At 42.3% G+C, this 26,123-nt stretch overlaps 1 protein-coding gene across 1 annotated transcript in view; it reads left to right on the top strand.

Annotated features, from left to right (window-relative positions):
* The first annotated feature begins 1,049 nt into the window (after positions 1–1,049).
* UBE2E1 (ubiquitin conjugating enzyme E2 E1) overlaps positions 1,050–26,123 on the top strand; it is a 46,022-nt gene continuing 20,948 nt past the window's right edge. The window contains 5 exon segments of the mRNA XM_027744886.2: positions 1,050–1,071; positions 1,488–1,638; positions 1,641–1,672; positions 3,663–3,841; positions 5,967–6,017. Coding sequence (XP_027600687.2) covers positions 1,497–1,638; positions 1,641–1,672; positions 3,663–3,841; positions 5,967–6,017 — 404 coding nt within the window. The 5' untranslated portion in view covers positions 1,050–1,071; positions 1,488–1,496.

The raw sequence follows: 26,123 nt of genomic DNA, 5'->3' as shown, positions 1-26,123 counted from the left end.
TGACACTCCAGTGGAATTCCTTCTGTTGTCAGGGTGATGCTCAGAGTGTCACTGGGGTGTATGCATGGCTCAACCAGGAGGCTGGGCGACAAGTTTGGGGAGTGTAGGTAGTTTTGGGATGGATCAAGAGGAAATGAGGTGCTGCTGAGATATGTGCAGAAAACGAGAGAAAGAGAGAAGATAAGGAGAGAGAAGCAGCATATGCAGTGCTGCAGAGGAGAGGGTAACAAGGGGAAAGACTGTTCCTGCATGGATGTCCCCTCTAGGGATACCTCTGACTCAAGGATTAGGGGATATAAATGGTGAAAGACCAGTGCCACGACCAGATCCTTGTGTTGAGTCACAAAGTGTGAAGCTGCTGTCCCATGGAGCAGGGGCACAGCATCCCCAGGCAGCCCTGCTAACAGCTGACCCCAAAAGAAGCCACAGGCACCCCATTACCCAACCCAGCCTTTAAGGTTTCATCCCCACTCAAGCCTCCAGCCTCGCTCAGGGGCAGGCTCCTCCCGGAGGCCGGCTTCACAGAACCAGTCCCACCGGCGGGCAGGGGGCCGGGTCCCACGGGAGCCCGAGGGCCGCTCGCCGCGGGGAATGGGGAAGGCTTCCCATGGCCGGACCCGGGCCCGCCGCAAGCCGCCGCCCGCTGGGGCCATCTTGGCATCCCGGGAACGGGCAGAGCCCGGCAGCGTCAGATGGGAAGCCCGGGCTTCAGGAGAAGCCAGCCTCGGCTGCCCCCCCTCTCCGCCCCCGGTCGCTGTGAGGCGGAGATGTCCAGCCTCGGGGTGTCCCCCCGCCTCCGTCCCCCGCCGCTCCGGCGGCTTCGGTTTTGTAATTGACCCCTGGGGACTCCCCAGGCGTCATGTCGCAACAGCGCCCTGTCGAGCCAGCAGCCAGTCGTGTGTGCCTGCGGATCACCTCGAGGTCCTCCCGTGGGAGGACTCCGATCCATTATTGCGTGGTGGTGACAGTGCAGTGTATTTTCGGCCACTGAAGACACCAAGTAACTCGATAGGTGATACCTCGATAGGCTGTGGAAACTGGAGGCATCAAGCCAAATGTGCCCCGGGTGAGGTCGGTGGGAATGCCGGTCCCCATTGTCCATTCACGAGTGGGTCCGGCACCTCCAGGAAGAGCCGCGGCTGCCCACCGGGGCTGCTCCCCTCGCCCACGCCTGGGCTGGGGGTGGTGGGTGGCTCCAGCCAAATTACTTTTCTCCGTTGGGTGGACAGGGAGGGAGAGATGGATAGCAGAGGTTTCGGGGAGATGAGTAAATCGCCTCGCGAATACAAACACGCTAGCGAATACAACACGCCTTTTCCCGCAGACGGGATCCTCATCAGGAGACTCGGGGGGGGGGGGGGGGGGGGGGGGGGGGGGAAATCCCTAATAATTTTACCTTTGGAAAATTGAAGAGTGTGGGGGTGCGTGTGTGGGAGTGTGTGTTCGTGCTGTCGCTGCCAAGCCCAGGATTTTGTTTTCTCTCCCAGCATGCGTTGATGACATCACGAAGTGCCCCTTCTTTGTGTGTCAGTGATGTCACCAAATGCAGTGTGTGGGACAATGGAATCCTGAACTCCGGGCGAGGGCGAGTGGGAAGCGGCTGCTCCTGCTGCTGGTTCAGAGCTGAGTCGAGAGAGGGGAGGACACAGCTGCTGCTTTGGGGCTGAAACAGGTGAGAGACAGGAAAGCTGCCGGGGATTCCTTTTGCCTGGATTGGTGGGGGCGAGGGGGCTTTGGGATGGGCTCTTCTGTTTTTCCCCCTTATTGCTTTCCAACTGAGACAGGTGAGAAGTTGCTGCTGCTGCCAGACGGACAAAGCAGGTGAGGCAGGGGAGTAGCTTTGGGTTAGACACAGTTGTAAGAATAGGAGGAAAGCAAACAGCCCCCCCGCCGAGCCTAATAGCCCCCTCTCAGCTTTAAAAAAGCAGCCCCGGGAACTGCCCCTCTCCCAGCCACCTGCTTCCACCGCGTCCTCGCGGAGCTCCCGCACGGAAGCAGCACCGGAGCCGGGGAGGGCGCCTGTCCCACCCCCACGACACCCCTGCAGGTTACTTTTCAGAAGGTCTCAATTAAAAACTCACGTCCCCCTCCGCGCGCCCCTTTCTCCCTTCCCCGGGGGCGGGGGAGGGAAGGGGGGACCGTGGCCGCCGGGATCCCCCTTCCATCCCCGGAGCGGGGGCTCCGCTGCCCGCCCCCCGCCGGCCCCCGCTCCGCGCCGGGTGGCGCCCCGGCCCCGCCGCCCCCCAGCCCCGCTCGGCGGTGGGGGAGGCAGCCAGGGAAGCCATTGCCTGTTTAATAGTTGCTGTTGCAGCACTTCCGCTTCTCTCCCAGCGAGAGAGACACGAGTGGCCAGGCCCAGCCGCACCGAGGAGGAGCAGCCAGACACAAAGGGAGAGGTAGGGGGACGGGGCACCCCCCGCCGCCCTCCCCGGGGGCAGGGGCGAGGGGCAGGGCCGGCCGCGGCCCGGCGATGGGGCGGCAGCCGGCGGGGCAGGGGGGTCGCGCCCGAGGCTGTCAGGTATCGCTGTGCCCCCGGCCCTGCGGGCCCGCGGCTGGGGCAGCTCGGCCGGGCCCCCCCGGCTCTCGCCCGGCGGGGGCCGGGGAGCTCCCCGGGGGCCCGTGTCCCCAGGGGGGAGGCGGCCGTGTGCTGGCTTCCCGGGCCCGCGGCTGCCCTCCTCGCCCCTCCCAACCCCCCCGAACTCTCCAGGGGTGCCCTGCCAGCCCCCCCATCCCTCCCGACGGCTTCTCGCCCCTTTCGGGCGCGGACAGCCCGCCGTGCTCGCCCTCCTCCCCCGTGTCCCCGGGGTGCCCTCATGAGCCGTGCTGTCTCCCCCTGGGACCCCGCTGCCCCCCTCCCTGCCACCGGCTTCCCTGGGCCCTCCGTTCTCGCCCCTCTTAGGCCCTGGCCCTCCTCCCTCCCACGTACCCCCCCAGCACAGACCCACTGTTCCCTTGCCCCTTTACTGGCACATGCCCCTCAGTGCAGTGGGCCTCGGTGGGTCCCATCAGTGCACCCCACTCCCTGCTTAGCCGTTCCCCTTCGTTTGCCCTCTTCCTGCTCCCTCCCCCCACGGCTTACAACACTCGATCCCACAGGCAGGGGTTATCCAGCAGGCAGGGGTTTCCCCACCACAGGTCACAGATTCTCCAGGGTCTTCCCTGTGTTGCCAGTGATGCCCCACTTCCATTTTAGAGCTGGCGATGGTCACCTCGCCAGCCCCATCCCTTCCTGCCTCCCCCACGTGCCTCCCGGGAACCCAAGGGACCGGAGCTGTTCCATTTTTATCTTCTACACCCCTAGGCTGGATAGTGGTGGGTGGTGATGGCTCCTCTTGTGTGTGCAGTTTGGGGGAGATTAGAAGGAATTGCTTTGAGCTTCCCTGATCCTTGCAGTCGTCCTCGTTCCAGTCTCCTCTCATTTCGCACTTGCTTTCTGAGAGGAAGCTTTAAAAATCCTTTTCCCCCTGCTCCTCGGTGCTCCTAGTGCACGCAAGGCTACTGCTTCTCCTGCTACGGCTGTAGGGCCTGAAGAGGAAAGGGAGACATGAGGATCCTTTAAAAGGAGCATGACCCAAACACAGAGCGAGATTGTCAGCAGCCTTTCTCTGTGTGTGTTTGTGTTCACTGTTTGTTCCCCACGCCCCATGGTGTCTCCTCTCCAGGTTGGGGTGTGTGGTGGGGGGGTCGCTATGTCGGATGACGATTCGAGGGCCAGCACCAGCTCCTCCTCATCTTCATCCTCCAACCAACAGACAGAGAAAGAGACAAGCACGCCTAAGAAGAAGGAAAGCAAAGTCAGCATGAGTAAAAACTCTAAGCTGCTATCTACCAGTGCCAAGAGGTGAGACTGCAGTCAGTTTTCTCACTGATTCACTGCATCTTTCCTCCTTCCTCGTTTTATTTTGCTCTGTGCCCCCACTGCTCCCTTGCTGCTTTCATTCCTCGTCTCTAGCCCTTGTGCTCAACCTTTCCACATGAATCTGCTATTGTCTCGCATTTTTCAGTGTCTCAGTGCAGTGACTTTCTGCCCAACTTCACTGCTCGCTGATCTCTCTTCCTGTTTATTCCTCTGTTCCATCCCAAATATTTTCCTGTCTTTTCTTCCTCTGGGTTGTTATTCTGACCCTCAGTTATTTCTGCTGTCTTTCCTTTTTCCTTATTGGCATCTGTTATCGGGATGGTGTAGGATTGACATGTAGACCTTAATTCTTTCTCTGCTGCTGGAAGCTATGTGGTCCCAAGTAAGGCATTGCATTTCAACATCAGTTTCCCTCTCTGTAGGTTGGAATTATCTAGACTGGCTTTTTTACTTTCCAGGACTGATTTGGGGATTAATTAATGTTTGTGAAGTTTTGAGATTGCTTGCATTGGGGGAGGGCACTCCAGTGCAAGTGGTGTAGTATAGCCCCAGATCTTTTCCAACAAATATGTTACTGTTATTTTTGTCTGCTCAACACTTACATTGAATTTTCTGTATATGGTTGGATGCTGACTAGAATAAATAATCTACAGCCAGTCCACTTGTGGACATTCTGCTCTAAAATAGTCTTTGCTCACAGCACAGAGTGGGTTGGGTTTTTTTTGAGAATTAAATAATTTTTGTTCCAGAATAATGTGTAGGGAGAGATGCCTGCATAGAATAGTAATTCCAGAACAGCAATGTCAATCAGTTTTCTTCACTTGGACCTACTCAGGCTTTTTTTTTTTTTTAAATAAATTGTTACCCTTTCTTATTTGTTCTGTGTTTCACCTGAATTCAGCACCATCCTGCTTCAGGGAGCTAAGCTGACAAATGGAAGTTTTCAAGCAAACTTGCGGTACTTCAGTAAGAATAATAAACCATCTCACTGAACAGCTTTGCCCGGCAGCAGAGAGGTTGTATCAGAAGGTGTCAAAAGTGACTAGGGTTTTATGCAAAGCCCCTGCTGTTGCAACTGAGTTCTCTGTGGCTTTGTAGAATTTAGGCAGTTTGGTTATTCCAGAACTCCACTCAGCAGGTTTCCATGGCAAACTGACATAGATATTGGCAAATGGTGTTTACGTGTTGTGCCCTTCACTCTTTTAAGAAGATTTTAAACTGCTTAATGTGGAAAGGCTGTGGTTCTTGTGTGACAAGTGGAAGAGAGGCAGAAGATGCTGTCTGAGTTTAAAGAAGGGAGGCAGACTGAGTGCTGGGTGGGGAAATCTGGAAAGGAAGCCTGAGTGACAGTAATGGGACTCCAGGGAAGGGGATGATAGCTGGTTGGGCGTTTTGTGGCAAAAGCAGCATAAGCCCAGAATAGTCTGGGCAGGGAGTACAGGGTGTTGGCTGAACACGATGGAGAAAGGGAGCATCTGGAGTGCTGAGGGAGGAGACCTGGGGATGTGTGGCTCTTGAGGGTGAAGAGAGGGGAGAATTGAAGGTGGCAGGAACGTGCAGGAGCCTCGGAAATAGATATTCGCCTTCCTTTAAGTGTCCTTGGGAATGGCGCAGTTATTGACTCCCTCAGGGCTGATGTTTTTTTTTTTCTCAGGTTGGTGATGAGAAGCTGTGGGGAGAGGGGGAGCCAATTTGGCAATGACTGTTTCTGTCAATCCTGTAAGACAAAATTCCTTTTCAGACTGCAGTTTCCTCCTAGCACTTGGTTCATCACATTTGCAGAGGTTTCCCCTCATTTATAGGCTGGTTGTCAGAGCAAAGCAGACAGACTTTTCCACTGTGTGGCTGGCATCTTTATGGGAGCATGCAGCAGTGCACCTCTCTGGGTTCAGTGCATGATGCCTGAGTGCTTCTCTCCCTGCCTCTGTAAGAGGGCAGGACACCTGTCCTGCTTAGTGAGTTTGGACTGGTGTGAGGCTTCATCTGAGAGTGCCTCTGTCTTGTGTCCTGTTGCAAACTCAGTGACAGTATGTCTGTAAGGTCTATGTGTTAGCTGCTATCCCACACAGTGACTTACTTTTGTACCTTCTTGCTTTTATTGCCACAGGATTCAGAAGGAATTGGCTGACATCACCTTAGATCCACCTCCCAACTGCAGGTCGGTGTCGAGTCCTTCCCTGAGGAGGGTGGGGGAAGGTGAGGGGCTGAAGTATGCCTGTGTGTTGTAACTGCCTTCAGAGGCTTTCGATGGAGCAGAGGAATGGCTGTTTAGGTGGCCTGCAGTAATTTTGTGAATGCTTGGATGACATTAAATAGTTTCCAGGTGGGGACACCTCCAAAGATTCTATGTGTTTTCATAAGTTTTCTGTTTGTTTTGGAAGTTGTTTTGTTTTTTTTTAACAATTGCATTTCAATCAAGTTACACTGCTTGCGTGTGTATGTTTCGGAAACTGGTCTGTAAAGAAGAGTGTGAAAACTTTCTCCTTGTTTGTTTTTTTTTGTTTATAAATCTAATGCCTGACTGCACTAATCTTATATAAATAAGAGTCCTGCCAAGGAAGCAGAGAATAGTAAAATGCTATGAGGTTTTTAGCTCAGAGTGTTCTGTTGTGAACAGCAGCTCACAGTGGAAGAGAAGCGTGAATTCGTCACTCAGTGGGTGCCCCACAGGAGCACACATCTTAGCTGATGAAATAAAAAGCAGGGATATTCTGTTGCCCTTTACAGAGCAGCTTGTTTTTAAGTGTGTTTTAGAAACTTGTACTATTTTTTTAAAACATCTAGCAGGTTGATTTGAGGCATTGCATGGTGTCCCTGAGCCTCTTTGCATTTGGAGAGGAGACTGTAGTAGCGTAACATCTTTGGTTGTGCTCGTTCATTCAAGAGGAAAGAGGCTTTTGGTCTGGTCTGTGTTCGCTGTAGTTGCCAAAGCACAACTCTGTTCCCATCTTCTTGCTGTAGCTGAGGTTTGATGCCTCTTGATGTTGGTAATAGCAGAAATCAGAGAAAATTATGTTTATAAATAACTGTTCAAATTGGTCTTTTTAGTATTGAATTGCTGCCCACAAATGTATGTGAACCTTTTTATTGAAGCTTTTTGCCACTGTTTGTGTGCAGAGAGGCATTAGCACAAGAATTAGCCTGACAGGTCCAGAGCCACCCTTTCAGTACCAGTCCCAAGGATCATTATTAATGAAAGGAGGGACTGGATGTGATGTGTGATGTCTAGTCTGATACTAAGATTTTTGTGCTGTTTGGAAGATAACCAGTGAGCTCGGAAATCTTTAGCTGTGACAATGTTGTTTTAGTGACAGTAATGACTTATCTCAATAATTCAAGAATTTCCAGTTCTTGGGCTGGAGGCGTCTGTCTTGTCTTCGTCCTGGCTCTGTGTCAGGATGAAGTCCACATGCTTTTCCTTCCTCCTCCCACCATAACCTGATTTTCATGGGAAAGAAACACAGAAGCACAGCTCAGAAAGGCACTGTGCCTTGCTGTCTAGATAATGTGAGTCTGGATGATCAAAGTGCTGGGACTGCAGTGAACTTTGCAAATCTATCCAACAGTTGTGATAGTGAATGAGTATGTTAGATTGCACGTTTCATCTGAAGGTTTGTGTAAATAATATTAGAACCCTAATTTGTCCTTTTTTCAATTGGATTCATTCACAGGTAAAGATGAGCTAGCAGGCTACCTGTCAAAATAGAGTATAGTTTTGATTTTTCTTTTTTAATTACATAGACCTTTGAGGATAATGCACTTCAGGGGCCGCATAGTAAGTTTGTGTTGTTTCAGCCTTTATAAATATTTCTAATGGTAAAAACTGGATCCTAGTGCAAGTAGTGATGATTGATCTTCACCCGTAGTGGAATTACAAGTATTCTGCATTCCTTCTGACCTTCCGATGGATGAAGGCTGGCAACTCTTGCAAATAATATATGAAACTGATGTAGTTGTTACTGTCCCTTAATATGTTGATAGGTAGGAAACTGTGAGTGAAGGGGTTTGGTGTGTGTGTGTGTATGTGTGACAGTGCTGAGAGTGGCAGAGAGCACCTCTGCTTATGGCTCACAAGGCTCCAGTTGTGCAGTCAAGCACTGGGAGTTTGCTTCTGTAGCAGCGGGTTTGTAAAAGGGTGAGCAGGTGCTGATTGCCACAACAGTGAGATGAGTTTCAACTATCACAGTTATCGGGAAAGTTCACCTCTTGTGGATAGAGAAACAGTCAGTTTATGACTGTTAGGATATTAAGCGAGTGAGAGGCTCTGGTTGCTGCGTGATGTTTAAGGTTGCCAAAATTTGCTCTTGGGAAGCCTGCTAACAGTGACACTGCTTTCCTTTATGTTTTTTCCTTCGTATGAACATCATTGGCATGCTGTGAGGGAGGTATTAAATACATAGTTTGAGAACTTAGTTTCAATTTCCTGCCTTTATGACTTTGCTTATTCTCACCTTTCCTCTGACCCCCAGCCCCTCATATTTCTGCTCTCTTTGTGCCTCTACAGATGTTTTTCAGGTGTCACTGGAGGGGAGGCCAGTCCTCTTCTTTTAGATCTGACTCTCTCCTGCAAGTTTAATCTCAAAACTTACATATTCAGGGAGTTATACACGATGCCAAGTACTACTTGTTCTGTTGTCAGCTTCAGGGGTGCCACAGCATCAGAAGTCACATTTGAAAATGTGCATCTGAAACTGTATCCTGTGTTATGTTGGAAATGTCATAATCTTTTTTTCTGGACATTTGTTCTTACACACCTCACCACCATCCTTGTATTTTCCCCTGTTCCATGCCCAGTGTTTGATAGCAGTTCATGGCTGGCTGTGCTTTAATTTTTGGCCTCATTGCAAAATGCTGTTCTTCTTTCAGTGTTATTGCAGAAATGAGAGTTCAAGATATTTAGCACATCCCAGAGCAGCTCTGCATATTGAAAGACAAAGCTTTAGGTTGTGAATGATTTTTAGTAAAAGTTTTCTTCTTATAAAATACCACATATAAGATGCAATTACAAATAATGACAACCATTTGATATTTAAAAAAAAAAAGCTTAAAACCAAATGTTACATTTTTATTTTTGTAGCTTGCAGTGGCTGTATTTTCATGTGTGTAACCCACAGATCATCTGTTTAAAAAACAAAAACCAAAAAACCCAAACCCCAAACTCACTCAACACTCTGTGATTGAGCAGCTGTGTGGGTTTTAGACATATGTGGGTAATATGAGGGGAAATTTATCCCAGAACTTCCTCTCTCCTCAGTACTTTCCTTGCTTCTGGTTTTCCATAGCTTGTCTATGTCCCCCAAAAGCTTACCTGTGCTTGTTACTCTTTTACTGCTTTACCTCTCGAAGTCTGTTTGCCCCTCCTGTCTCCCCCCCAGGCTGCGATTTTGATTTTGTGTAGGCTAGTGCAGTTACTCGTGCAGAGGTGCAGAATATGTGCATGGAAACACTCTGTTTGGCCTGCATTCAAAAAATAGGTTTTTTGACTTGAAGACATTTTCTAAAAGGATACGTTTAATACATGTCATGAAATCATGGGTTCCTGATGGGAGCAATGCTGTCCTCATAAGTGTCCTAGTGTAATATATGTGTGGCAGCTACTTCTGAATGGATTTAAGTCCTCTTCATCACCTTCAGTAGTCTGCTGCTCTAGAGGTCTTTAATTTCTGCAAGTTGGTTTGACTTCTCATATTAATACTGAGTTATGAAAGTTAAATGTGGCTTTCAAGTTCAAAAGGTGGTTAGTGATTAATATAAATTGGAGAATGACTGTTTGGACCTAAAGTATTTTAAATCTTTTAAGAGTGTACCTGGTGATTTCTTCTCCTACTTTGTATTATATCAAAAAGTTATAACTCTTGTTTTAGGACTCAATGAAGGTACCTAGAGACTTTTTACTTTTGATCTTCTGTATATGTTGGTGACAGAGCAGTATGTCATGTCTTTGCTTTGAGTCAAGGAAGTATGTATCTGTGACTGTCCACAGATGTCAGAATATGGTTCCATCTTGATATGTAGGCAGTCCTATCTTTGCTGAAGACGCTTGTATTGTGAAAAAGCTTGCTTTCTGTCCCTGTGATAAAGTTTTCAAAGCTTTAAGAGAAGTTAATTAAAGCTTTAGGTACTGTTTATTCACTTTGTGTCATGTATTTGATCTATGTATTTAAGGATCTCCTTATAGTAAATCTGCTTGTTGAGATTATGAAAGAAATGTTTTTTCCCACTTTTAGGGTGGGGAGTTACAGCACACAAAAACCAAGTGAGTTGTCCAGGGTCACGCAAGAAGTCTCTGGCACAAAGTGGAGAAATGAATGTAAATCTCCTTTGTTTCAAGCTAACTAGCAGCTGAGCTGTTCTGCTGGAACTGTGTGCATCAGTTGCATTATGAGCAAGGCTTTGAATTTGAGCTTTATTGGGTGTCTGGTATTGACTGTATGTAAGCACGGTAATTTAATGTTATTTCTCCCATCTGCGTAGAGGGACCAAAATGGATATTAACTAGAATTAATGTTTTTTAATCTTTCTTACCCAAACTGTAACAAGTTTGTCTCCACACGGCTCATTTAAGTCCACATAGGCAAGACCAGCTGTTATTTAAACAAAAATAATTTTCAAACACTTACTGAAAGAGGCATTTGCCTGCAAGACTTACCATTGCTTCAGAGAAAAATGCCATCACAAATTCATTATTTAGATAATAATAAAATACAGTTGTGTTTCCTGGCACTTTCAGCCCGGTTTTTGTAAATTCACAGAATAAGGACCAGATCTCCCTGAGAGTCTTGTGAAAGTTAACTGTCATCACTTAATAAATATGTCTTGGTAGAGATGGTGGGGAGAAGTGCTCTGCATTATAATGTATGGAATATTAATAGTTTTCAAAACTTTGCAATGTGGAATTAAAATTTGTTGGCTTGGAAGAAGTCTGCATAAAATGTATGGCTCAAAGGCAGTTTTGAACTCAATAGTTTCATATTATAATTAATATATTTCATCTACATACCATGTAAGTCTGGCATTTGTCTTGCTTACATTTGTTTTTTTATGGTACTTGTAATTTTTTGCAAATGTAATTTTTCAATACTTCCAACTCCAATAATGCTTGAAGTACTTTTGCTTTTAAATCTAGTATATTATCTAAGGATAATATACTGTTTAATATCAGTTATTTAATATCAGTGTTGGTTTTGTTATTTTCATGCTTGGAATAGTCCTTCCTGAACGTAGCCATATTCTGGCATAAATTTTCTGGTCTTAAATTTTTGTAATTAAAAAGCTTAATTTCAGTTTGACCTTTTTTCTCAATATGCAGACTAACTTATTTGATCAAGAATGACACAAATGCCTGGTTTTACTTCCTTGTAGAAATAAAAAATACAGATCACGTTTAATGAAAATTATCAGCTTACAAAAGTGGTTTTAAAACTTCTTTTTTCTCCCCCCCCCCTTGTGTTGTTTCTCTAAATGCAGGTGTTTTCTGTGAGAAGTTTCAAGACGCAGGATAGGATGCACCTTCATAATTAGTGCTGTGTGTAGTTGAAAAATATCTTTTGTCGTATAAACTACCAGTGGTTCAGCATTCCCTCCTTGCTTTGTTTGGCACACGATCCCTGGAGAAATAACTCTTCCTTTTGAAATGGTGTATTAACTAATTTAGAGATCCTCTGCAGCTGTGTATGGTCTGGCTTGCAAACCATAAAAATAATACATTTCTACACTTGGTGAATTTGAAGTATGTGAAAGTAGATGCTCCTGCAGGCAAAGTCCTCTACCTGGCGTACTCAGACAAAAACTGCACAGGAGCAGCTTCTTTGCTGTGGGTCGATCAGTTAATATTACAGGAATTAACCTTTCTGAAGCTACTTCTGCTTTTATTTTAGCAATCAGAAATGTTTTGATGGCCAGGCTACTCGGATGCTGTGGCAGGAGCTGGCTGATGCTGTGGTAGATTTTGTTTGGCACATCCTGGCTCAGTAATTCCCAAATGAACTGCATTCTGTGCTCTTGCATGCCAAACATTGGAACGATGAATCTTGAGAGCGGCTGTGAAATTGTATCATGGCTAAGAACAAAGAGGATTGAAATCCCTTCTGTGCACACTCTCTTGTATACCACTTAATTTTATTATTTGACTTTCAGCTTTGCTGCCCTTGGAGGGCACTGTGCACCTGTGTTTATGATGCTACATATGTTTTATCTGACAAATTCTAATATTTCCTCTTGGTCATGCAGTCTTGTTTGGTTCGTTTCCATTGTATTCCAGTGCTGCTGCTTATATTGGATACGTGCATTGCAGCGGGTTCTATGTCCGGTTTTGTTTTAAACCTACACTTTAGGGGTTGAATCTATCTTGTCTTTTTATATGAAGGCAAAATTATCTACAGAGAACTGGCTAATCTAGGGGATTGAGAAAGTAGTAGAGGATGGTTTTGTGTTTGAGGATTTCGAAAAGAGCAGGTTGCTAGCGGCTGAGGGCTTTGTGGTTTATGAAGAATGGCTTGGTTTTGAGAGCTGGTAACGTGCTGTCTGACAAGATGTTAACTTTGGTCCTGCTGTCCAAGGGAATTGTGCCAGGAATGGAGACAGAGCTGACAGGCACCTGTAAATCAGTGGATTAAGGTTATTGGTGAGTTTGTGCATAGTGAAACTTCTGCGGTCTCTGCCTGCACTCTTCTGTAGTTGTACATGAAAGACCAGACTTCCATAGAGCACCTTTTTAGAAGTATTTAATGTACTAAACAAAAAAGGATACCATTTCATGTGAACAGGTTAAGAGATTATTGCACACCTGTGCAGACTCGCACACCGCGTTCAAAGTTAAAGGCTATGCTCTCTCCACAAAACAAAGTGCTTCAAACTAGGTTAAATTAATAGTGCAATTTAGTCATTATAAGTAGAATCTTGCCAATCTGTAAATTTATTTGAATGAAATAAATTTATACTTATTTTTCCCTCTGAGGCTTAACAGCAGAGGTCTAAATACTGACTTCATAATTTTACAAGATGAAGAAGAGAACATGTATTGTCAAGTACTATAAATAAACTAAAACTATCAAAATATTACTGTACACTCTGGAATTCAGAGGGGTTTTCTTGTTTCTTCTGCCAGTTTGCAAATTTCAGCAACATGCAATTGGACTTCCAAGGCATTTGTGGAAAGTGTAATGTTTACCACCATGCATTTAATACATATGTTCTGTGTCTGAGGGGCTGATTGACATTACCAGGAAAATATATTGCAGAGTTGTACACATAACTTCAATATTCAATATGCAGTGTTCTTTATTAACCTGGACTCTGTGCGATGGGAGCTGGGAGAGAAAAGGAGAGAGAGAGGCATGCAGACTATAGCTTGGTGTAGATATGGTATTTGACTCTCTCTGCTCCCTCCAATTTGATTCATGATTTCACAACTGAAAATATAGATCAGTTAAGATTAAATTGAGCTGTTTTGAGAACTGGGTCCAGGCCAAGTTTTGGCAGTTCGTTTGTTTAAGAGAAAATATGAAGTAATTGGATTAAAAAGGCTGTACGATTAATGATGTAGATTCCTGTTAGATTTCTTTGCCTCTGTGTTTCTGTGAATCAAGGCAGAAATTAGGGCTTAATTCCTCCAGGGACTTTTTTAGAGTCAAAAGTGAGTGTAACGTTATCACAGCACGTTAGTAGATGTGTTTTGTACTTTCTCTGTATCAGTATAAATGGCTGATTTCTCATCTTTCTCTCTGGAGCTGCTGGATTTGCTGGAACATAGAGAATCTTGAACTGGTACTGAGAATTGTAAAGGCAGTAGTAAATGCTCTGTGCTAAGAGGGGAGGCCCTTCCCGGGGCAGGTGCGCTGCTAATATTTAATGCTTTTTCTTCTGTGGCTATCTGAGCAATACAATTTGGTCAGTGAGCTAATTCCCGTGTCTGTTTGAGAGAAATCAGGAGAGGGGTCTTGGTGTCTTTCTTTTTTTCTTTTGATGCCTAGGATCATACAGAGAGTTGCACACAGGGGTAAAAAAGACCCTAAACATTAAAAATTAATTCTAAAATTGAAAGTATCTTTTTACAATAGGTGAATTGATTAAAAAAAGATAAGTACTTCTGTATGGTCTAAGAACTTTGTCAGAGTTTTTTGGAGACAACAGCAAAGTTTCAGGGCAGTAGTGATTGTTCTTCAAGGAAACCTGCCAGGGTAACTGTCTCAAAAGTTTTATATGCAGTTTGAATATCTTCACTGACATTTTAGGGCGCTAATTTACATGACGACTGTTGTGGTTTTGTCATGCGTTTGCGCTTTTCAAGTGGGCAACTTCTAGAAAGTTTGTGTGTTATTTTATATTCTGAACAACTGTAGCTGCTCTGAGAAGTGGCCTATAAATGGTGGAGAAAGTGCAACATATTTCATTAAAGCATTGCTTAGCTGTTTCAGATGGTTTTGAAAGATTGCTAAAATGTACACAGTTGTAATAACATCGTTTTAAAGCAACTATATCAATACTGTGGTATAACACAAAAGGTCATTTAAGCAGAAGTTTCTGATCAAACTGATTATTGTAGTATTATATTTGCACATTATTTTCTGTATGTCTTAGTAACCTTTTTAAAGAAGCTAAATTAGGTGATGTATGCAAGTATTTATCGTTGGTGTCCTCCTTGACTTCCTTGTAAGTTGTTTATCAACAAGAATTGCCTAGTTTTGTTTTTGATGGGGTAATTCTTAATTTGAGAATGCTATCATATTTTGTGGGGCTTTGGCTTCTGATGAAAGTATTTATGCCTACTTATACTTGGGTGACTGTGTGAGAGAGGGAAAAGACTGAAGGCTTTAAATAACTGTGCCAAGTCTCAAAATATGATGAAGCTGACTGAGTTCTCCATTGCATTAAAGTTGTGGTGATGCTTTCCTAATTTAAATTTAATTTTAACAGCACCCTTGTGACATAGGAAATCAGGCAAGAAGATGTGTAGGAGTGACAAGAGTGACCTAGGAAATCTAAGTTTTGAGTGTAACTAGTGTCAGGCCTTCAGCTGCCCTGCTGCTTGTCTTTTAGTTGCATCTCAGGATTAAAATCTCTAGTAAAATCTTAATATTTTCTTTGGAATAGCTGCTTTCCAATTTTTCCATCCCCTCACTCTCCTTGTGAGGGTAATCAGATTGCAGGTATTGGTAAGACTGGGAGAATGAATGAGTTGTAGTTGAGAATCAGAAAAGGACATAAAGGCACTCAAGGCAGAAGAGTGTTGCGTTCCTATGGACAGCAAGATTGTGCTGGGCATTAATGGAGACTGTAAGAAACAGCAGAGAGATGGTCCATCAGGGCAGCTGAGGCAATTTTTGCCCTGATTGCCGAAACAGTTGCAGCAAAGGTGGAAGCAGAGACAGATTGATGGTTTTTCTGCTCCAGCAATTTAGTTCAGCTTTTGTATTGCCTTCTGTAAGGAGCAGAAGAGACAGGGCATCCTCCTCTTGAATGAATGGGGGGACCATCCATGGGCCAACCTCTTCTTGGGCATGACTGAATTTTTAAAATAGTAAAGCATGCAAGCTGCAACAATAGTTTTTGCTGTGGTGATTGCTTTACACCCCCACCTGGGAAGCAAAATATTGATATAGCGGTGAAGTCAGTGCCCTTATACAGTCTTACAGTAGGTAAAACCTAAAATACCTTAAAGAATATTTGGGGGTGCCCAACTGTATCTTTGCAGACCTCCTTCAGTTGCTGCTTGAGCCACATGTCGGTCTTGAGCCATGGATTGTCCTCCTAGAAGCACATCAGTGAGATGAGAGGAGTAGGAAAAGTGGGGGAGTTACAGCAAGAAAGGAGCAGAGGGAGAAATGGAGGAAGGGGGCAGAAACAGGAGAGAGAAACAAGTAAGCAAGCAAACTGGGTAGAAATGTTAAAAAAACAATTGCAATTTAGTCAATCCCAATAAGGTAGACCAGTATTAAAGATAGGAAGTTGCAAATTTAATTTGTTGAAGGTCCTGAGCTCCCAAAGGAGCACACCTTGCCATGCTTCTCTTACAGTTGCTACAGGAGCAAGAGCTATTATTCAGTAAATTCCATAATACTGGAAATGGAGATATTCACAAAAATTGTTAAGAGATCATTTTATAACAGATGAAGTCCTTCTACCCAGTAGGTACTGGAAGCTTTTCCTGCAGGAGGGTGTGGAGGCAAATAGTATCAGCACATTAAAGGTGGGTTAAATAAATTCATGAGCAACAGATCCATAAACAGACAAAGAGAACTCAGCCATATACCCTTTAGCACCTCGAATTCAGTGGCTGTGGATGCTGAGGGAGTACAAGGGGAATGGACTATAGGTCCATAGTCACCTATTCTGAGGAGTATGTGCTCTTACTACTGACAGGAGGAGGGTGCTGAGTTAAATGATCCCAAATGGTCTTTTTGAATTCTGTGTGGAATACCCACCACATTTTCCTTCATTCCAGTTCACTAACTTCAGGCTCTTTTTTGTTTCCTTACTCCATTTCACATGGCTTTTAGCCACCCAACATGTTCAACTTCTGCCCTTTCTGGAACCATTCTTGCATCTCTTCTTTTTATACTTTGCCATTTAAAGCAAGCCCTTGTTTGCTGTCACTCAGCCACTTCTCTTTGTTTTTTGTGAAGGATTAACCTTCATTCATTTGTGTTGCTGAATTTAGATTGTAAATTTTCAGGGCAAAGGACTTCTTTAATTTTGTCTGTTTGCAAAGTGGTATGTAAATTTCCATCTATGTTTAAATGTTCTTTAGTAATAAAGTATGTTTAGTCTTTGGGCTTGTAGGTGTCACCCTAGCCCCCTTCCCAAAAAAAGTTCTGCTTATGTTGTGGTGTTGCATTTTTTTCTTATCTGATAGAGGTAAATAAGCAGGTTGTTTTATTCAGCAGCTATTGTATTTTGTTGAATATATGATTTGGTTATTTTCCGGGTTTATGCACATCAAGGTTATCACAGCTGTTACTTTGTGATACTAGTACATTGTAATAGGATAATGTGTTTTGAGGTATATTAGTATTGGGGTTTTTTTCCTTCCTGGATAGTGGCAGAGAAATAAGAAAGTTGTCCAACAGCTAACCTCTTTGTTTGGCGTCTTTGTGCTCCTACTTCACCTTCCACCTCAATATCTAGGAGGACTGTAACTATTTGTTAGGGAAATATTAGTTAAATTGCAGAGCTGAGACATTCCAGTTTAAAGCGCTTAGTATCTAGTGTGTGTACTCTTAATGACTATAAATATTATGTTACATTTGAGGTTTTGTAATGTATCAGGTATGTCTTGTACGTTGTTTTTCCCACAGAAAATGCAAATTTTCTAACCCATGGACTGTTCAAGCTGTATGTTCTACATTGCATTACAAGGATTTTACTTTGTATTTCATAGAAGAGTCTTATTTATGGGGAGATGTAAAGTCCAGACAAATTATTTAGCTCTGAGATAGTTCAGGTGCATGTTTCACTCCAGTGCTAAGTAGCACAGAACTAACCGTATTTATTACCTAGTACTGAATTTTGTCAGGAAAGACTGAAAAATAGGGATTGGATAGTAGAGGCTTTGTGGTAACGCTGCAGGAGGGATGCGATGAACTGGCAGGGTCCAACGATAAGCTGTAGCTGCAGAGTAAAGAGCTGAGGGTAAATGGGGATGTGCTGTGACCTCTCTCATGGCTGACTGAACAGCTGGATGAGATTTGTTAGCAATTCAAAGCTTAAAAAGAGATAAGGAAGGAGTGCTGATTGAGGTTTGGATCTGGAAAGGAGAGTTATCTGTTACCTAGCGAAGTCTGTTGTATTTGCAGCAGTCTTGATTGATTCAGAACAAATGAGGAAAAAAAGGATGGAGCTAGAGCTGATGGCTGAACTATGACATACTAGGAAAAGAGTGAAGATATGGGGTGGGGTTAAACATGACCCTTAAATTAAGGGAATAACAGGAGAAAAAAAAGCATTTTGCCAGATCCCTTTCCAGTAGTAAACCTGCCAGTCTCTTGCAGAGATTGTCAGCTCTCTCTACTTCCTTTCTAGGCTTTCCCTTCACCACAATCCAAGGAGTCCCAAGTCACCAGTGTGATGAGAGTTCTACAGAAGAGAGCTAGTGTGCCTATGCTGGCCCATGGAGCTGGGCCTCTTTCTGTAAGCCATCACAGGCTTGTAAAGAACAGTGCTAGTGTCTTCTGCCTCCTTATCCCTCTGAGCTGAGCACATTGTGATCCCTTCTGTTTCCTGATGGCTGCACTGACCGTTCAGCAGTAAGCCATTAGATCTGTCAAAGTCTGCAGCCCATGCCTACAGGGAACTGGAAGAGGCAAGGTTGTCCCATAGACAGAAAGAAAATATTTATTAGGAATTAAAAAATAAGCAGACATAACCATTCTTGCTTTATTAATTTACTTGCAAATGAAGTAGCAGTGATCAGCTAAACTACTGGATGTGCATATAGATTTTTTTTTCTTTTAAATTGCTGAAGTACCTGGATCATGAATCAAAGGAGCTTGATGGAAGGGAAAGAGGAAAGTGTTTTTAAAGTACTTAAATGAGCAGTTGGGATAATCCTGAGTGCAAGGTAACATAAGAATTGGCATTTGTTATCTTTCCTTATGTAGTATTGGTCATTGGAAAAATGTACTTTATTATTTTGAAAGGTTTCTAGTCAAGAGGATACGTCTAAACTTCACTTGGGAGTTATTAGGACACTGGACATGTGCAGTAGGTGAGCTTGTATGAGTGTTTACACAGCAGACAGCTGTATGCCAGGCAAATGAAAGATTCTTTTGGTCAGTATTTAAATGACACATCTGGAAAGTCATCTAGTTGCTGTTTTAGCAAATGATTTCTTTTCAGGGAGAGGATCTTTGGTTTTTGGATATTAAAATAGTAATGGAACTGTAATGTTTGCTTAGATTGGCTTTCCTGAAAGATAATGTGTCATATCCTAATGATTCACTAGGTCAAGTGCTAAATTTCAGTCCTTGCTGGAGACAGTGAATGAACTGTGTCCAGAAATAAGTGGATTTGTATGTCCTTGTTTATATTACTATAGTTCAAGATTACTAAAAAGTTGTGAGTTTTAATGTGCAATACGTATGATTTATCTACTTTTTCTTTAAAAGTGCCAGACTGTTTACTGAACTATGTGAGCACTTTACTGTTTTATAGACAGCCAATGATTTTCTTTTTCTGAACTGGTTATACCCAGAGAGTAAACATTTTTTCTTCCTTATTTATTTATTATGCTGGGACAACTGGATGGAGGAATACATCTTGCCTTTGGCTTCTAAAAGAAAGATTTCTCTTTTTGTTCAGTGTACTGGGTTTTATATAAGGTTATTCTCTAGTAAGGGCTGTATAAGATGATTATGAAGTTATCCTCTCTTCCAGAGGGTCGTATATGTCAGATCTCTGGTCAATACGCAGAAACTCTCACTTTTGACCTTTCTGTCTCTTTGGACCCATTAGCTGTTGGACATAATGGTCCTTCTAAATGGTCCTTCTAAAATTGCTTAATTTCCAAAGAGATCATTTGTGCTTGTTCTGTTACTGCCGTTTGATGCTGCCTCTCTACACACTGCCAAAAGCCCACAGTATATTACATTTTTATTGTTATGTAAAGCAGCTGTAAAATAAACTGTGGTTGTGTGTGTTTGAAATTTTTGCTATTGGCTACTTCTTTTTTTCCCTTTGTGTCTTTAACTTTTACATTTATAGTTTTGCCACCACAGAGAGCTTATGAAAAGCAAACATATAGACTGTTAAAAAAAAAAAGTAATTATATGCACAGATTCACATTGATTCCTTATTCATATTTATTATCCTGTTTCTCAGTATAAGAAGAGCTAGAACATGCTGTGCTGGAGTGTTTTTTTGATGGGAAGATTGGATTTTTTGTTTTCTTTGCATTGGTTTAACTGTTAAAGTCCTCTTTAGGAAACTTCAACAGTTGTAGACCAAGTGACCATAGAGCAAACAAAGAAAGAAAAAAGATAAATGTATGTGCAGTAAGACATTGATCTGGACGTGGGGAGGTCTATTTAACTGTTTTGTTTTTTTAATACTTGCATGCCTGTAGGCAATCAGTCCCATGTGCATCTTTAGCACACTCACAGGATTATGAAAGGTGATTTCTTTCATGTGTTCAAGTTTCTCTTTACAAGTAGTACTGAAGAAAATAAAGGCTTAAATTACCCTGTATTTTTGATTCTTTCTGTACCTCTTGTGGTATGTAGTAGAACAGTCTCAGGAGTAAAATTATGAAATGCATATATTTATTAAGGGTTTGACTTTCCACAAAAGCTGTTTCCAGTAAGAGTACTCATTGAGATGATGAGTCTCTTGATCATTCTTTGCCCTAGTGGGAAAAGTGTGTAAAACCAGCACAACAGCCACTGGGCAGCCTCTCTCACGATTTCTCCTCCGTGCTGGTCGCATCTGCTAAGGTGTTTTTTGTAGATTTTTTTTCTTAGTTTAAGCTGTTTTTCTGCTTTAATTTGAGCTTGCACAGCTTAGATCATGCTTTCCATTCTATTCAGAAATACACTGAACTCAGTCACCACTGAACCAGAGCTGCCTTTCCTCTGTAGCCTGTGCTGGGGAGATATACCTATTCGGTGGGGGTCTGCTCTACGTGGATTAAAGGAACGTAAACTATAAAGATTAGAAGATGCTCAGGAGGGGAATGTATACTTGGATTTTGCCAGCAGTTAAAGGTAAATCCCTTACAGCAAGGAAGGCTCTAAATAGTGCCTCTCAATGTCTTTTGCAGTAGATGAATTGTTGGAGAAAACTGAGAATATAGTACAGCTGCCAGACTTCAACTTAGAAATAAATGAAGTAGATTTTAGCTTGATTTTTATTTTGCTCACCATTTCATTATAATTTGCACATTTTTAAACCATTAGATATTATCTGTAGAACAGCTCTGGGGGAACAGTGTTGCATCAGATCTGCCATTTGTCAGCAATGTGATTAGGGTGTGCATATGTGTGCAAACACCCCTTTTGCATTCACTTACCAGAGCACAGTTGTAGTTCTGAGAAAGTAGAGTTATTTTATTATTTTTTACTTTTCCCATACCAAATGTGCAAAAGTAGCTGTGTGGAAAAGAATTATTGTAAGATCAGCTTTGCTTTTCTTCAGCATTTAATATGACTTGCAGCAGCTGACACAGCTGACAGAACACGTTTTCCTAAACTGCAAACATTGCATCACCCAGGAGAAGCATACATGGGAAAGTCTCTTTAAGTGGGGGCAAAACAGACTCCAAGGATAACACTGACTTGCCAGTTAATCCCAGTGGCATAAAGGGTAAAGTCAAACTTCTTTTTGTGACTGACAGCAAAAGGTACTAGCTGGGATCAGCGCTGCTGTATCGTGTATCCTTGTCATCATTTTGTATCAAAAATGATAATACAATTCTAGGTCTGCCATTGTGGAAGACTATATATGAGTGTGTGTGTGTGTGTGTCTGTGTGCCACTGAACTGAGTGAGTACAGCTATGGAGGTGTACAGATTTTGTGTGTGTGTATGCATATTTGTACACACGTACATGTATACTCAGATTTTGTATATGAAGTAGTGTCTGTATGATCAGAACTGGATGTAACTGTTCTGTTATCACACAAGTGTGTTAAAAGATGTGTTTTTAGAAAATTCAATCTGAATATCATCACACTCAGTTAAGACACCTCATTTTGTATTTCACTCACCTGCATTTCCTTTTTCTATCCAGTCCTGTCATCAAGTAAGAACTAATTCTGCTCTTGTGCCCTTGGCTAATCACAGCAGACTAGTGGCTTTCCTTCAGTCTTTGCTGAGTTTTGACTCGGAACATTGAACTTCTTAACTGTATGAGAACACTTTATTTGTTTATAATCTGTTTCACTGTTGAAAAATACACCTTAAAAAAATAAATCTGATCCAAATGACATGTATTGTCAACAAGAGTTTCTCTGCTCCAGAAATTTGTCTTCAAGTCCTCAAAGCTGGGCACATACAGCTGATGCCTTTTCACATGTAGCAAATGTGTGTTAATGATTCTGGTGTAAAGATCAAGGATCCCATCATACTGCAGAGTGAGGCATTGAAGTCTGAGTGTATTTTTCATCAACTGCAGTGTTGTTTCCATTAAATTAAGATGAGGAAAGTTGGAATTGGGCTTAGTAAGACACAGTGCAGATTGGCATTGGATCTGAGAGTAGGCAACCTTTATATTTAGGGATCAGTCCTATAGCTGAGGTAACATAAAAGCTCTGTAATTTCTCTGAATGGTCCTTTCCTGTCCTGTGATAACTAAATCAAGCAATGTTTCCACTGAAATTGTAACACCAATATCATCAGTCGCAATCCGGTGAGTTCCTCTGAAATCTACTTCCACTGCTTTTATAAATTTAATGTCTCTACATGGACATCTCTGTTTTATTAAATGTTTTGGTTGAAGTCACGCTTTTGTTTGATGCAGCTTACACCCAGATAATGGTAGTTACATACAAATATAGACATAGACCCTTCCTGCAAGTGCCCAGAAATGTCATTGCAAAATTATGGCATTGATCGCTTTTAAGCCATTCATCCATGACCCTGGTGATGGCACCTGAGAACTTGCTTACACTTACAAAAGAAGCTGGAATTGTTGACTGTAACTGCTTCTACAATGAGGTTTAAAATAGCATGCTGAGTATGTGTGATGTTTGGGTGACATTACATGTGAAGTTCTCTTCTTTTGCTTTTTTTATTGTCGCTCTCCCTCACTAGTGTCTTCAGCCATACGTACTGTATTTCATTTGGTTAGTTGTGGTTTGTTTGGTGGTTTGGTTTTTTTCTTTTTCAAATGTAGGCATACCAGCATTGAATGGGGGGAGCATTTTTTAATGCTTGTGGTATTTGTTTTCTCGTTTTCTGTCATAAGCCCTATGCTCAAAGTTCATAAGTTTTTGAATTTCTGTACTTCCTTTACTTGTTCATCTTTCTCTGATTCTCCTAGTAGGCAGGCAAGTTTACTCCTGTCTGGAAGAACACAGTCAGGATGCAATAATTCAGTCATTTAACTGTCAACTTCATGCTGCATTGAATACTAGTATAAGAGAAAATAAATTAGAAACATCTGTTTTCTTTTTCTCATAACAGAAGAACAAAGAAATATGTTCTATTAAAATCAAAGGTGGCAAATATAAGAGCAATAAAAAGAAGGTATTATGTGTGTCTTTCACACATATAATTAGTCTCTGGAATTTACTGTCACAGGAAATTATTGAGGCCAAGAACATAACAGAATTTTAAATAGAATTGGGTAGACATGCGGCTACCGTGAATGTTCAAAGTCAGTCTTATTAATTATTGTGATCTGGGAGCAATTTTAAACTCATGCTCCTAGGTTTAAACAACATTGAGATGTTGTGTCAGAAGAGCCGGCTTTTGTTTCTTCCAATTAAACTTACCTATACACTAAAATTTACTTGAATTCTGAGCATTGCACTGAAATCTCTTTGTCCAGTCCCAGCTTGTACATATGCAAGTGTTTTTCCATGTACACACCTGTCTTGTATCCCTTTGAGACTGGAAATCCTCCTCATGTATTGTCTTTGTCCCTTTTCATGCTTCTTTTCCGCATCCTTTTCCATATCAGCTTGTCCCAGGAATGGCCATTATGCATCATGTCTGATCAGGTTGCAGGGGAAAGCGCACGGAAATGACCTACAAAGTGAGCAATAGAAGCCGAAGACCTGTAAATGATTAATACCTACATAGAGCAGAGCCACAGCCTTGATGAAACTTGAGTATGCTGTAATGAGTGAAATCACTATATTTCTGTACAGGAAGTGATGATGGTAGCAGGCTCTTTACCATGTCTTGCCTTTTTAATAAGTGACACTTCAAGTTATGGGATTAATTCCACAGAGTGGAAAAATATCAGGAGTGAAGTAATAAATAAGTTAAAAGGTTATTATAGTTGACATTTATGCCTGCAAATCTCAGCAGGACTTTTAAACTACACAGTTCCTACACGCTGGAGCCAGGGAGGAGAAATATCTTCTTGATATGCTAAAGCTTTTTTATTTTTTTAAAAAAACAAAACACACCCTGACCAAACAAACAAAGAAACCCCCCCAAAAAAGAGACCAAACAAAAAAAGAAAATAAAAAAAAAAAATCAAAAAAACCCACAAGAAACCCACATCTGTAGACTCAGAAAGAAAAGAAAAAAGTGGTTGAGCAAAAGTGTAATAGAAACAATATTTAGAAATCCCTGGGCATTAGCCAAATATTAGTGGTCTCCAAATTCTCTTATTGGGAGTGTAGAAAAGGTAACATGAATAAATCATGGGGCTTTAAAGGAAAGAACCTTAAAATGCCTCCTGTAGAGGAGTTTAGCTCTCTGCAGAGCTCTGTGCTTTCTTTGTAAGGTTCTACTCTCCTGTAATTATGTAAAAATTACAGTCAGATTAATGACAGAAGCAAAGCTTGTTGCTTGTTTCTAAGATGCTCAGCAGCAACACTGATTGATAACAAACTCTTAGAGTTTATTCTTCCATAAAGAATACAATATTTTGTCTTTTTACAGGACGTAGAGGCAACAAGGATGCTTTCAAAAATGTTCTTTGCTGACTGTGACAATGAGGAATGCCATAATTAGTGACTGGGCTAAGTGTGATGAAGTAAATTCCCAAGCCAAGAGCTTTGCAGCGGTCTGGCTTTTGCAGTTGCTGCTGGGGGGGTGGGTTTTCCAGGTTCTCAGAAGAGATTTCTCTATCCTGCCTTGCATATGAACTAGTTCTGCTGAATTTGATGGAAGTTCTGTCATTGACTTCAGCTCACCCAGACTGATACAGAAGTACTGGTTTCTAGAAAGAGACTTGACAGATGCATTTGCCAACAGGATAGATCTTAACAATGAGTAATCTGTGGCAAACTTTGAAGTAGGGAAAGGAACTTACTCTTTACTTGTCTAGTGTTCATTAGGGACATAATCACCTATGATGATAAATCTTCCAGTTTTGAAAAAAGGAAGGGCAGTAGGTTCTTCTGGTGTGTGAATGAGAAAAAGGCTTAATACAAATACATACAAAGTAATGGTTTGTCTATCATAGCTCCTGTGGAATGCTGTCCACTTTATCTCAGGAAGAATATTGAAGAAGTAGGCGGATTTTGGAGGGTAGAGATGGAAATTATTAAAAAAGGAACTGGAGGACTTCTCATATGAAGATACAGGGATTGTTTCCTTAAAAAAAATGTTATATTTATTTTCCTATTTTTCATTCTCTAGAGAAAATAGATGGGAAGTTTATTTATTTTCCTCTGACTTCTAATACAAGAACAAAGGCATGTGGAATGAGATTAAAAGATAGAGAAATTTAATTTTTACAGAATGAAATTGGACACAGGGATTCCGTGCTGTATTAATTACTGAAGCCAGGAATTAAGCAAGCCTCAAAAAGTCTGAGTTTTGCCTTCTGTGGAGGGCAAAACCAGACAGAATTACTGCAGCTTATTCATAATACTGATTTCAGAAGGAAAACATAGATGCCTGGTTTTAAGGCTCAAGCATTTACCACTGAGGGTGTTGCTATGGTAGGGGAAAACAGAAGACCTGGCAGAAGCCTTCTGATGCCCATCTCTGTCATGTTTGACACTGGAAGCCAGTGAGAGATGGAGTGTTAGAATAGGTGGACTTCAGATCCAGCCTGGTGTTTCCTGTATTCCTTTTGATAAGCCAGTAGAGTAACAGATTTTTCGTTTCACCTGTGCTCAAAGTCTTTGCAGTAATGCTACCTCTGTTATACTAATGTGTGAACTGAACTTTATTTTAACATTGCTTTATATGGGAGAAAACTGTGTTTAGAAAAAAAAAATCCTTGTAAGGCATGTTATAAAAAGGTTTGTGCAGTATGAAACACATTCATATGTATCAGTATATATATGTGCGACCAAAGCACCTTTAAGAGCAATTTATAAAAGTATTTTCTGTTATATTTTTTTCAAAATAATATCTCTCTCAGACAACTGAGTCTTGAGCTGAAAATGAGGACACATACTTTAGTGTCTTACTCCAGTACTTAAGATTGACTTTGCCCAATCAGATTTCAAATTTGTAGTAGCATTAACTCATGGCTTGAAAGTTGCATGTGTGACATGAAGTTTTACATGTATTTATAGAGAGTGAATTAAAAAAATTAATTTTAGCATTGGTGAGTTTGCTACTCTGTTAATGATCTGTTCTACTCTTCTGTGACAGAACAACCTCAGCAGAAGAGAATTATTTTCAGTTAGTTTGCCTTAA

Source organism: Pipra filicauda, unplaced genomic scaffold, assembly GCF_003945595.2.
Source record: "Pipra filicauda isolate LSUMZ 115617 unplaced genomic scaffold, ASM394559v2 scaffold84_size4826128_pilon, whole genome shotgun sequence".
Taxonomy (NCBI): Eukaryota; Metazoa; Chordata; class Aves; order Passeriformes; family Pipridae; genus Pipra; species Pipra filicauda.
Note: the sequence above shows the minus strand (reverse complement) of the source record. Positions and strands in the feature narration are given on the sequence as shown.